Source organism: Odontomachus brunneus, unplaced genomic scaffold (genome assembly GCF_010583005.1).
Source record: "Odontomachus brunneus isolate Ranch 3 - 2012 unplaced genomic scaffold, Obru_v1 Obru_scaffold_203, whole genome shotgun sequence".
NCBI lineage: Eukaryota > Metazoa > Arthropoda > Insecta > Hymenoptera > Formicidae > Odontomachus > Odontomachus brunneus.
In genome coordinates, this window is record NW_022639653.1 from 47,115 (window position 1) to 61,467 (window position 14,353).

The 14,353-nt window shown below is 35.4% G+C and overlaps 2 protein-coding genes across 6 annotated transcripts in view; one reads left to right on the plus strand and one right to left on the minus strand.

Annotated features, from left to right (window-relative positions):
• Positions 1-14,353, plus strand: part of LOC116852147 (DNA ligase 3) — a 61,102-nt gene that overhangs the window by 11,236 nt on the left and 35,513 nt on the right. The window lies entirely within an intron of this gene.
• Positions 1-14,353, minus strand: part of LOC116852152 — a 25,604-nt gene that overhangs the window by 2,794 nt on the left and 8,457 nt on the right. The window contains exons 1-3 of one of the 3 annotated variants that reach the window (XM_032832213.1): positions 11,405-11,974; positions 9,275-9,457; positions 5,387-5,651 (exon numbers count right to left, since the gene is read on the minus strand). In XM_032832213.1, coding sequence (XP_032688104.1) covers positions 5,387-5,651; positions 9,275-9,436 — 427 coding nt within the window. In that variant the 5' untranslated portion in view covers positions 9,437-9,457; positions 11,405-11,974. Of the gene's footprint in view, positions 1-5,386; positions 5,652-9,274; positions 9,458-9,542; positions 10,155-11,404; positions 11,975-14,353 lie in introns of those variants that run through there. The other 2 variants (XM_032832211.1, XM_032832212.1) reach the window with 2 other exon arrangements.

Consider the following 14,353-nt stretch of genomic DNA (forward strand, 5'->3'; position numbering starts at 1 on the left):
ATATATATATATATATTTACATTTATATTTTGAGCTTTACATTAAGACATAACCTCTAAAAGACATTACCTCACAAAGTGGTATGTCGCTTTTGGTGTTTTTATTTGTACTAGTGCTCTGCACGGGTGACGAATATTTTTCGTGGCGTGCCGATTTTTTGGCGGCAAACGTCATAAGTGCCCCGAGTAATCGCTGGATGGTCACTTTTTGAACTAAAACCGTTATGTGTCACGCCGTGTATCACGTGCCACGTTTGACACGCCGATATACATGAGACGATATCCTGCGTTCGTTATTTTTATTTGAATGCCGGCTTCTCCGAACGATTTGCTGTCGATTTTCCCTTATCGTTCGGACGTTCAAGGGGGCCGTAATAAAAATCATAACAATACCGATAGCCGCGACAAGTACAAAGGTCAAGCAGCGAAACGTGTGAAAGACGACGAGCGACGAGCGAGGCCCAAAACGACGAAGGGGTCAATTCAATGATTCGTCGTGATTTTCCATTCCTTCTCTATCATACTTTGCGATTGAAGCTCGAAATAATCTGCGAAAGCAAAGTTCACCTGAACTTGGGGCTAAGAGACATCGCTATGATTTGTCTGCCCGCTCGGCAATTCAATTCGCGCACACCAATTCTTCCCTCGTACACTGAGAAGAGAGTGTTCAGTATTTGTGACTATAATCATACAGAGTAATAATCACTATAAATCATGGCGGAGAAAGCTATTTTTTTATTGAACTCTGCTACAATGTCGGCGATAATAACCTTATATGCATGTTAATATTACCATTTTCTTGTTAGAACAACAACTTGTCAAGAGATATAGTTGGGATATAGAGAGTAACTATAATTTCAAGTCGGATGAACCATTTCTTTTCTCTAGATGTGTAAGAGAATCATCAGAGAGCGTCGGCTCCCCCGGCGATTTTCGCCACGGCGAAGATCGACTCAACATTTTCGGCCGCGAATCGTACGAGGAATTAATCGAGAGGAGCGTGGTGCGTCACGCGGCAATTGTTTCAATAAATCGTTTGATCATCTTTGATCTTTCGAACGCGACTCCAGATCAATACGCGTATACTGTGCACAATCGGCTGTATTAACCTTTAGACTACCGGGAAAGCCACTTTTGTGGCTTTTAAGTTTGGGTTAAAATACTACTATTTTTAGTATTTTAAATACTAAATATATTAAACATATATGTGTGTATGTAACCTAAGCAATGCGTGTCTCTCCGGTGCTCGCTTCGCGTTTGTTTGCACTGAGAGAAAAGACTGGTAACTATAACAAACTGCATTTAGTTACAGAAATTCATTGAATCCTTAGTAACTAATACTAAATATGACAATAATTACCAAATATTTAATAGATCGAGAGTATGACGTAATTGCATTCACAGTAACATCAATTAACCAATTCTGGTTAGTATTATCAGACATTTCCTTCAATGTGCTTCAGAAAAATTATATAGAACCCTTGATATAGTCTCACTAAATCTTATCTTAATAAACAAGATTCATTGAAATAGTATCTAAATTTAGTAAATAAAAAGTTTTATTAACCATTGATTTTTTTATTAATTATTATTTCTTGACATAATAAGTTTTCAGTTTCTCTTTTCGAATATGTCAGAATTGTTTGATAAAAAAAATTTTTAGATTTAACTTCTTTATGATTTAGAAAGAAGGGAAGCAAAAAATAAAAATTTGACTCGACACAAAGTTGTTTCAAATTTCATTAGCTTTTATTTTAAAAAAAATTTCGAAATCTGTTCAAAGTTCTAGACTTTGAAACATGAAATTTTTTCTCACTGTGCGGCAACCATGTGACTTTTTTCCTTACACTGAGAGAAAAGACTGGTAACTATAACAAACTGCATTTAGTTACAGAAATTCATTGAATCCTTAGTAACTAATACTAAATATGACAATAATTACCAAATATTTAATAGATCTAGAGTATGACGTAATTGCATTCACAGTAACATCAATTAAATAATTTAGTAACAGTTACTTAATGTTAAATATTTAATATGAAATATATTACAGTTATGAGCAGATATTTGATAACTGTTATGAAATTATAAATCAAAAAGTAGGAAAAAGGCAATCCGAGTTCAAACACAGGACTAATAGTGCTATATACCATATGGCTTGTTATGAAAATAAACTTTGTTTTGGTTTCTTTCTCTTCCATAAGTCGTTTCCGCAATGTTAATGCTAGGCATATAAATCTGTAATTATATTTTGAAGAAGTGGCGATGTTATCGTTGACAGGATCGGTTTACTTTTAGCTGAACTCAACAAAGGTATTTTATATTGTTCAGTTGTAATTATTTATTATATTTCAATTTTACTTACTTTATTTTATTTTATATGTTTTTTATAGTTATGACGGCTACTTCTTAATATTAATTTATTACTTAATATTATTTCGGTAACGATCTTGTCGACTTTAATATTACGACTAACATTCATGTCAATTTGCCCTGGTCTTTTACTAATTGTAATGCGTTCGTGTTGTAAATCTTGAATTTTATTATCACTGAAGAGGGTTTATGGTTGAGCCGAAACGTATGATTGTTTTATATTCATTATTCATGTTCAATAAATATTACACGATTTCCTAACACAAGAAAGGTTTTTACCCATATGGTATATAGCACTATTAGTCCTGTGCTTGAACTCGGATTGCCTTTTTCCTACTTTTTGATTTATATCTTCGTTTGCGAGTTCTTAGTTCTTTCTCTAAATATGTTATGAAATTTATATTATATTCCATGTAATAAAAAATTCAGTAGGTACGAGTTCTATTTTGTTACCAGTATAAGTATGTTTTATTGCAGCACAACGAAAAATTCATTCATTCTTACATCGCTTACATCGTTTAGAATTACATCGTTTCAATATCTATTATTACAGATCGTTGGTTGAACCTACCAAAAATTTTGTAACTATTACAAAATCGCTTATTTTGCTCAAGTATTCAATAAGTTTTATTTACCAAATATATTCTGGAAGCAAATAAATTTTACTTCTGTCAAATAAATAATTTATTTTACAGAACTAAATTAATTATTAAGTATTGCCATAGCTTTGGCCCGCTATATTTACGTCTACCATTTAGTAATAGTAACCAAATTTTGATAATACTTACTAAATTCTTTTCTCAGTGTGCACTTACGTTGCCGAAACATATGCACTAATTGTAATGCTCCATTATGCGTAATACCCTGCTTTGAAAATTATCATTATATTGAAAGAAATTTTATCATAATTGCGGAAAAAAGTCAACATAAAAAAAATCATAAAATATATAAAAAAATATAAATGTGTTGAAAAATATAAAAAATTTAAAAATATAAAAAATAAAAAATTATAAAACAAGCAAAAAAGTAAAAAAAATACCGAAATTAAACATTAAAAAACCAAACAAAAAGACTCGGCACGAATCTATATGTTTATATTTATTTATGTTGTCAATATTGCGCTTAGGGCTTGAAATTTCATAAATCTATGCTCAAAATTGGAATCAGCGATACTAAAAACCCCCAAATACACTATTTTTAAGAAAATAAAAATTTTTTATATTTGATCGTGCATTCCCTGTCGGGAAAGCCACTTTTGTGGCTCTGCACAAATCTCAAAATTCTACGCCATATATATGTTACTCATATAGAAAAATTTTTTAGGAAAAAAATCACTTTTTGAAAAATGCCGGCAGCTTAAAGGTTAATGCCGAGTCGACGGGCGCTCTCGCGATCGCGAAGAGGAGACTTCGCGACACCGAAATTCTCTCTGCTCCTTCGCAAAAAGTACAGCAGTTGAAGCATAATTGACGTTGTCAATCGAAAGTGGACGTACAAAGAGATGCGAGGCGTCCGCGAGTCTTCTCTCATTTTTCACGCTTTCTTCTCAATGCGCGAATGAACTTCATTGTAGCCTCAGCGCTCTCCGTTATCTGCTTCCTTTCTCTTGTCTGCTTCCTTTCATATCTTAATGCGCAACAGCGAGAAAACATTCCGTTGAATATCGCGTGGAAATTCGATCATCGAGAGCAAGTGCACCGGGCAGCGAGCATCAATGCAGAAGATTATTCTAAGAGTATTATTCATGAGCTATCCGTAAGCCGAGAGAAGCTCCGTTCTCTTCCGGATTTCCCCTGAAATCTCTCGATAGCCGACATGTAGGAATTGTTTGCACGTGTCTGATCTCAACGTGAATTCGTCCGCCACTCTCGGGGAAAGAACACTCTCAGAGCTCTGTGTTTTCCGTAAAATGATGTAGAGGAAGGGTCAAGATCTAAAGTAATGTCTGGCAAACGCGTATTCAGATCGAAATTCAGATCAGAGAAACGATCTCTCTAGTTAGTCTTTCATACGTGTGAAACATACAAAGGTATCCAAGTAGAGTCATCGAAAAGTGGTGTGAGTTGCGCACACAGAGAAATAAAATTGCATTCAAGTAAATGTTACTTGTTGCGCAAGTATTTTATAAGTTTACGTATTCGTAAATCTATCGCAAGTTTATTGTTAATTAATAAACTCCTAACTTACGGGATTAATTCCATTAAATAGAGAATTTTTGCAATAGCGTTTTAGGTACGGTGAACGCTAAAGTACGTTTCGATATTCACTGCCAGTACTGCGAATATACAGTTTGTGTTACATATTCTATAGATTTGAAATATTGACACTGAATATTGGAACGTACTTTAGCGTTATCGTATCCCAATGAAAAATTTTTTATATATAATTATATAAAATTATATAAAATTATATATAATTATATATTATTATGTATCAAATTTGTCCATTTATGTTCATACATTCTACTTATATATATAATTATATATAATTATATATATAAATTCATATATAATTTTACATAATTACGCATAAATTTATATGTAATTATACATATTGTTATATATAATTGTGTATAATTATATATAATTTTATATGATTATATATAATTATACATAATTATGTATGGACAAATTTCATACAAAATTTTGCATGAAAAATTTTTCATCGGGATCTGAGAGACACATCACAAAAACTGCCTCATAACGTCGACGTCAATCGTGAATCTTATTCTTTTAAAAATAACGTCGCATGTTATTTGGTCAACGTTACGGTGAACGATGCGCATGCGCATTTTTGTCTTTCGACCCAATAACGTGACTTTAGCGTTCACCGTATCTAAAGCGTTCTTGTATTATAAAAACTCTCTATTATGGAATTAATCGACAAATATTTTCAACAACTGATGACGCGGACGAATCTCTCTTTCTCGCGCGGAACTTTTCGTCGACGGCGATTCTCCCTGTTGGGAGGATGTTCCTCCTCGGGGAAGACGTAACGACGAAACGTGTACTTACAAGTGCTTGGCTTCCGCTTGCCGGATGTCGGCGGCTGTTGCTGACCGCGGTGGACCATCGCCGCGGGCACTGGCAACGCTTCCGGCTCGGCTTCTGGTTCCGACTCGGGTTCCTCCGCCGTGTAGTCCGGTTGATTGCGCTGTTGTTCCATCGCTTTCGCCTGCAGTACCGCCTCGAGATTGATCTGCTCGTCGGTGATCTCGTGCTCCTGCTCGACTAATCGATGCTTCTGTTCCGTCACTTGCTTCAGACGGTTCAGCAACATCTGCGAGGATGTGTCGAGTGAGCCGTAAGGGACGGACAGAGGAGGCTCTTTCTTTCATGGGCGTGAAATGAAATGAAACTTCATGTTTCAAAAAAGGTTACAGCTCCGAAATTTGAACTGATTTCGATACTTTTCTTTTTTATGAAATCTAATGAAATTTGGAACAACTTTGCCGTGTCAAATCTTTGTTTTCTGCTTCTTTTTTAAATAAGACATAAAAAAGTTCGATTTAGAAATATTTTCCAATCAAACAGTAGATAACTCATTTCATATTTCATCTAATATATTTCTATATATTTCATATTTCATTTAATTTAACATTAGGCACAGATGTTGAATTAAAATTAGAAATACTCATACCTGATTATACACTGAGAGAAATGGCTTGGTGAATGACACTATACTCGTCTTATGAAAGTAATATAATGATATCAATTAAATAATAGGAAAAAGGTTCGAGTTCACAGGATTAATAGTGCTATATGGGTAAAACCTTCCTTGTGTTAGGAAATAGAGCAATATTTATTGAACATGAATATAAATAATCAAACGTTTCGGCTCAATCATGAACCCTCTTCAGTGATATAAAAACTCAAGGTTTACAAAACGAACGCATTACAGGTAAAAGAATTAATTAAAGACCTTAATAAAATGACATGAATGTTATTCGCAGTATTATAGCTGACAAGACCGTTACCCGACTAATATTAAGAAGTTCAAATTAATACTAGGAAGCAGCCGTCATAACTATAAAAAAAACCATAAAATGAAATAAAATTAGGTAAGATTAAAATATAATAAATAGTTAAAACTGTCAATATAAATTACCTTTGTTGAGCTCGGCTAAAAGTGAAATGATCCTGTCAACGATAACATCGCCACGTCTAAGTAATAGAGATAATAACAGATTTATATACACGAGCACTAACATTGCGGCGACGACTCATGGAAGAGAAGGAAACAGAGTTTTATTTTCATAACAAGCCGCAGTAGCCGTTGCCCAAATATTCTGTGTCCTTTTGAGAGTTAAGTCCATGCTTTTGAAATTTAATGTAAATCATTTCCGATATCAGGCGTTTCAAGTAATAACGTTCCTCATGCAAATTATTTTATGGTTTTTTTATAGTTATGACGGCTACTTCCTAATATTAATTTGAACTTCTTAATATTAGTCGGGTAACGGTCTTATCAGCTATAATACTGCGAATAACATTCATGTCATTTTATTAAGGTCTTTAATTAATTCTTTTACCTGTAATGCATTCGTTTTGTAAACCTTGAGTTTTTATATCACTGAAGATTTTATATGATTGAGCCGAAACGTTTGATTATTTATATTGAGTATTCATGTTCAATAAATATTGCTCTATTTCCTAACATAAGGAAGGTTTTACCCATATGGTACATAGCACTATTAATCCTGTGCTTGAATTCGAATTAGCCTTTTTTCCTATTTTTTGATTAATATCTTCGTTTGTGAGTTCTTATTTCTTTCTCTATATAAATTTCTTAATCTTCAGCTCAATATAACTCATTCTTCACGCAAAAGAGTAAAAGCTCTTGCCTTTCAGTTAGTAGAACCTGAATTTAAGAGACGTCTTACAACTCAATATATTTATAAGCTATTTTAAAAGTTGAAGAAACTGAAAGATCTAAAATTATTTTGCCATCCAGAGTAAGATGTAATAAATGCCCTAGAAGTAAAAATATGAAGTTCAAAGAAGTATATGTTAGATGCAACAAATCAGTATGCACCAAATATAACGAGCACCAAAGCATATTTAATTGGTATCATTGTTATTGAGTTCTTATTTTCTTTCTCTTAGTAATATAGTGAATTTAGCGATATCTGGTTCACGTATCCAATATTCTGATTACGATACCTCGACGCATCTGGTAGTCAATACCGAGACATTTAGTTGTAGACATCTAGACAGTTTGATAACTCTCTCTAGACGTGTGATACTATTGACACGATAGTTAATTGTTACTCGCTGCGACGTTTCCTTTTTCATCTATACTAATTTGTAAAGACGTCGGTGCTATAAAAGAGTAAACGCTGAAATATTGACCGTCAAATATTGACGGAAAAATGAAATTTCTTAAAATATGTCGACGAATTTAGAAGTAAATATATGAAGATTATATACAGTAAGTATATGAAAATTATATATAATTTGGTTAGATTTTAGGTTAGGTAAGAAGTCTAACACTAGTCCACAACTGTATTCATAACATTCACCAAATGAATTGTACTAGACGGTTTGGTAAACGTATTTAAGCATTATTGTAATGCTACTCAGACAATGCGCTCACCAGATAGTTTGGTATCATTGACTAAATATCTTGTTACACGATTATTCACCATACGTTTGGTAAACCTAAATAAAATTCTGGTTAGTATTATCAGACATTTCACTCAGTGTGCTTGAGAAAAATTATATAGAATCCTTGATATAGTCTCACTAAATCTTATCTTAATAAACAAGATTCATTGAAATAGTATCTAAATTTAGTAAATAAAAAGTTTTATTAACTATTGATTTTTTTTATTAATTATTATTTCTTGACATAATAAGTTTTCAGTTTCTCTTTTCGAGTATGTCAGAATTGTTTGATAAAAAAAATTTTTAGATTTAACTTCTTTATGATTTAGAAAGAAGGGAAGCAAAAAGCAATAATTTGACTCGACACAAAGTTGTTTCAAATTTCATTAGCTTTTATTAAAAAAAAAACTTCGAAATCTGTTCAAAGTTCTAAACTTTGAAACATGAAATTTTTTCCCACTGTGCGGCAACCATGTGATTTTTTTCCTTACACTGAGAGAAAAGACTGGTAATTATAACAAACTGCATTTAGTTATAGAAATTTGTTGAATCCTTAGTATCTAATACTAAATATTATAATAATTACCAAATATTTAATAAATCGGGAGTATGGCGTAATTGCATTCACAGTAACATCAATTAAATAATTTAGTAATAGTTACTTAATGTTAAATATTTAATATGAAATATATTACAGTTATGAACAGATATCTGATAATTGTTATGAAATTGTTATATCCCATATAATAAAAGATTCAGTAGGTACGAATTCTATTTTGTTACTAGTATAAGTATGTTTTGTTGCAGCACAACGAAAAATTCATTCATTTGCAGTTATTACATCGTTTCAATATCTATTATTACAGATGTTTGGTTGAACCTACCAAAAATTTTGTAACTATTACAAAATCGCTTATTTTGCTCAACTATTCAATAAGTTTTATTTACCAAATATATTCTGGAAGCAAATAAATTTTACTTCTGTCAAATAAATAATTTATTTTACAGAACTAAATTAATTAATAAGTATTGCCATAGCTTTGGCCCGCTATATTTACGTCTACCATTTAGTAATAGTAACCAAATTTTAGTAACATTTACTAAATCCTTCTCTCAGTGTAGGAACGCAGACATGAAAAGTAGAAAGTTTCACGTCGAAAGTTTCACATTAATCCATTGTTCAAGAAGATACATATTGAAGTCTTCGAGTTCACGAGCCACTTCACGCTTCTCACGTTTCCGCTCTCTCAAGGAAAAGTTGCTGGCTAGGGAATGAGACACGAGATATGTACTCACGAGACTTTCCGGGTCCGCGGCGACGAGATCCCCGTACGTGAAGTCCGACGCCAAGGGTACCGGTAGAGCGGCAGCGAAGACCTCACAGCTGATGGCGCAGGACAACCAGACCAGTGCCAACAGACGCAAGCTCGTCCTTGCGGAGTTCGCTCTCTCCGTCATTCCCGTCGTACCTCTTGCACTCTGCAATAATCACAAGATAAAATCGTGTAAGCCAAACGTACGTGGAAATAATCAAAACATTCCCTGCTTTTTTTAAATTAATCACCGGTCGGATACCGTGATAATACATCGATGGCAAAGTAGTGGAATAGTGTAGCAGAAGAGGCGCCTCAGGGTGAGAACAATCGAGCCAGAAGGGCGCAGGGACGAAGGGCGCGCGCGAACGACGTGTCGTGAGTTGATTCGCGCGTTGCATACGGCGAGATCAATCGGGAGAAAAAGGAGAAAAAGATAGGAGAAACATTGTCGTGCAGATAATATTGCGTTGCGACCTCTCGTGCGTGGTTTCTCGCCGTGGTGCGTGATAAGAGCACGCGCGTCATCCCCGCGATTACTCTGAAAACAGGACCTTCGGGCCGCGCTCGCACCAGATCCGCGTTTGGATCCGACTTTGTTAGCCCGTCGAGATCGAGCCGAGACCGAATCGGGACAAACGGGCGAGCCAGCATGGTCGAAGCCAGTTCGCCGCGCGTCAAGGGTCATCGCGGATTATCCTTTCACCGATGATAGAGCCGTATCGGATGCGGTGGACGGTGTCCGTCACGTGATAACCAGCGGAATCGTAACGCGGGACGACGAGTGAATTATCGAGAACAAAATTGTCGGATGCGTGCGAACGTCACGTACGTAATATGCGTTAATAATAATAATGATAATTAAAAACAAACAAGAAATGGAGATGTGCGAACGGCGTATCTGCAAATAACTGACGCGACGCAATTTGGGAATTTCGATTCCGTGCCAAGTGGAGAATGACTGTTTTGCTGTTGCGGCTATCGGACGGCGCGGGTCAAAATACCGTGTACAATAACAATAATACAAGAATGAGGCATTAATAATACAAGAATATAATAATGACATAATAAAACTATAAATGCGCTGATATTATAAACTAAACAATACTAACTATAAATGTTATATATATATATATATATATATATATTATTATAAAATATAGAATAATTATAAAAGAAGTGGTAATGTATATACACTGAAAGAGAAAAAAATACTTGAAAGTTTTTCTGTGTGAGATACGTAAGGTTTATTTCTGCAAAATAAGATTTATTGCTGTGAAATAAAGTATTTATTTCTATAAATTAACTTCATATCAAATAAATTTTCAATTTTTCTCAGTGTATAATGAGAAGAACGTGTCTCGCGCGACGGAGCTGGCTCGATCTCCGCGCATATGCGAGCGGTAGGTCGCGTTTAACGATAATTTATAGATTCTAAATCGATTTCGCCACAATTTTCAATGACTACGCCGAAGATGATAACGACGACGATGACGACGCACACCGCGAGAGCGTGTGTCGCAAACAAAACGATTAGAAATCAATTCGCGGATTTGCTGCGCGTTCGACGCAGAAGCTCGCGGCCGTTTGAAGCGCGCACCGTTTAGCATTGGGGATGCAATACGAAAGTAGTGAGAGATACGCGAGAGATATCGCGTATGCGTATGATATCTAGTTAGTATTATGTCATCTAGACACAATTGGAGGTCGGCCGAGAATTTATGTATTATCTGACCGATCGACAAGTTCCATCTTCGAGATGAGAAAACTCCTAACGAATATAATAATCCATTGTGATATTCCATGAAGAATAATGGCGAGAGTTTCATTTCTCGACAGCAGAAACAATTGATGGTTCCTATTCTAATTTCCGTCGCTTCCATCGGATCAGAGATCCGTCAGACGATGTGCACGATCGAGAGGGGACTTTCAGAGTTCTCCCTGAATCCGCATTCTTCGAGGATGCAAGTTACGCGAGTTGAAAGTGCCGCGAAGAAGAAAGACAAATTAATTACGCGAAGCTTCAAGGGGAAATTGTTGACACGTGTAATCCGTACTTCTCGAACATACGGATTCAGGACGACCCGGGCTGCTGACGCGCGTTGTAACTTACTCTCTGGTGGAACTAGGCGTTATCGTGCGTTATCGGCGGCCGTCTGTATCGTCGACGAGTCGACACGTGGTGAAAGAGTGAGCGGAGAAGGGCTGCTGCACCCTCTATTATACCCGACGCGGAATCCGCCTCCACCCGCCGCGCGCCACCCGGGCACACTCCTCTCCTCAGCTACCACCTGTAGGCAGCATGAGGGTGAAGGAGAAGGGTGGCTGATCCATCTTCTCCCTCGTGTAGAGCTCTCCCGAAAGCAAAAACTTTCGGGACGTGCCATTAAAATGCGTACGCGTTATACCCGCGGCGTCGTGTCGTATTTCGTTAATTTAGCGGATGTTTCATTGATACAGGAATATTATTAATGATGAATAATTTTCATTGTTCAGTCAGACCGTCGCGATCTCCGGATGGGACTGTCTCGCCGTTGTGTTTCTCGATTTTCTCGATAAATTGAAATAGGTCGGTGAAGGAAACACGACTGAATTCTAAAGGGTGCACTGAGAGAAAAGACTGGTAATTATAACAAACTGCATTTAGTTATAGAAATTCGTTGAATCCTTAGTATCTAATACTAAATATTATAATAATTACTAAATATTTAATAGATCGGGAGTATGACGTAATTGCATTCACAGTAACATCAATTAAATAATTTAGTAATAGTTACTTAATGTTAAATATTTAATATGAAATATATTACAGTTATGAACAGATATTTGATAATTGTTATGAAATTGTTATATCCCATATAATAAAAGATTCAGTACGAATTCTATTTTGTTACTAGTATAAGTATGTTTTGTTGCAGGCACAACGAAAAATTCATTCATTTGCAGTTATTACATCGTTTCAATATCTATTACTACAGATGGTTGGTTGAACCTACCAAAAATTTTGTAACTATTACAAAATCGCTTATTTTGCTCAACTATTCAATAAGTTTTATTTACCAAATATATTCTGGAAGCAAATAAATTTTACTTCTGTCAAATAAATAATTTATTTTACACTAAATTAATTAATAAATATTGCCATAGCTTTGGCCCGCTATATTTCGTCTACCATTTAGTAATAATAATCAAATTTTAGTAATATTTACTAAATCCTTCTCTCAGTGTATGTCAAATTTTACCGGCAAATCGTAGATCGTAATGTTGGACGTTGGTCGTGGCAGATGTGTATCTCGAGTTGAAATCTCGAAATTTCACGATCGACTCGAAATTGCATATTTGAATTCAGTGAACTATCTCGCAGCGCGAAGACTGTGCATTGAGAGAAAAAACCAATGATCGATCCAACTAAAGTTGTAGTTATTTTTTAGTCCAACCATATCTATTGCAGTAAAACAGTAGCGATAATGTGCGTGTAAAGTTATTATCGCTAACATTATTACAGAATTTAATAGAAAATGTTTTTCTTGGACCATAATTTATAATGATTATTCCTCTGTGTGATTATAGTTACAAGTGCCAATTGCCAGTGCCAATTGCCAGTGCCATTTTGTTTTCAGTGTGTTTAAAGCTTGATCTACAATATGCTCTTTGCGTTCTGTTTCTTGTCTTCTATCTTTTTCTGACTTAAAACTTAAGTCAGAAAACTTTGACTCAGAAAAATGTCTTCTATCTTTTTCTGACTGAAAGTCAGAAAAAGATAAAGAGAAAGAAGCAGGAAGCAAAGAGCACATTGTAGATCAGGCTTAAAGTTTGATCTACAATGTGTTATTTGCCTCTTGTCTCTTTTTCTTTATCTCTTTCTGACTCACACCTTAAGCCTTCAACTAAAAAAAGACAGAGAACAAGAAACAGGAAGCAAAGAGCACATTGTAGATCAGACTTAAAGCTTGATTTACAATGTGTTATTTGCGTCTAGTTTCTTTTTCTTTATCTCTTTCTGATTCACACCTTAAGCCTTCAACTAAAAAAAGACAGAGAACAAGAAACAGGAAGCAAAGAGCACATTGTAGATCAGACTTAAAGCTTGATTTACAATGTGTTATTTGCGTCTAGTTTCTTTTTCTTTATCTCTTTCTGATTCACACCTTAAGCCTTCAACTAAAAAAAGACAGAGAACAAGAAACAGGAAGCAAAGAGCACATTGTAGATCAGACTTAAAGCTTGATTTACAATGTGTTATTTGCGTCTAGTTTCTTTTTCTTTATCTCTTTCTGATTCACACCTTAAGCCTTCAACTAAAAAAAGACAGAGAACAAGAAACAGGAAGCAAAGAGCACATTGTAGATCAGACTTAAAGCTTGATTTACAATGTGTTATTTGCGTCTAGTTTCTTTTTCTTTATCTCTTTCTGATTCACACCTTAAGCCTTCAACTAAAAAAAGACAGAGAACAAGAAACAGGAAGCAAAGAGCACATTGTAGATCAGACTTAAAGCTTGATTTACAATGTGTTATTTGCGTCTAGTTTCTTTTTCTTTATCTCTTTCTGATTCACACCTTAAGCCTTCAACTAAAAAAAGACAGAGAACAAGAAACAGGAAGCAAAGAGCACATTGTAGATCAGACTTAAAGCTTGATTTACAATGTATTATTTGCGTCTAGTTTCTTTTTCTTTATCTCTTTCTGATTCACACCTTAAGCCTTCAACTAAAAAAAGACAGAAAACAAGAAACAGGAAGCAAATTAGGGGCAAAGTAGATTAAGGTTAATTGTAAGCTGAGAGCTTTCTAACCTCTTCACGTTGACGCGTGACTCTCGCGAAAACGTCGAATTGCAGCGCAATTCCGGGTTCTCATTCGCGACAGGTGCTTCGCCCTTTGGCGATTTGTCACGAGCCAATCGTCTGTCGTACGTGCACATCGTGGAAGATCGTGCCGATGAGTGAATGTTTAAAATTAGATTAGCGTGTTCGGTCCTACGTCGCGGGCCAGGGATGGTGTGAGACGATGATAAGCGACCCACGCTTCTTATCGCCGCGCTGACAGCGGGGAGGGCGGGGG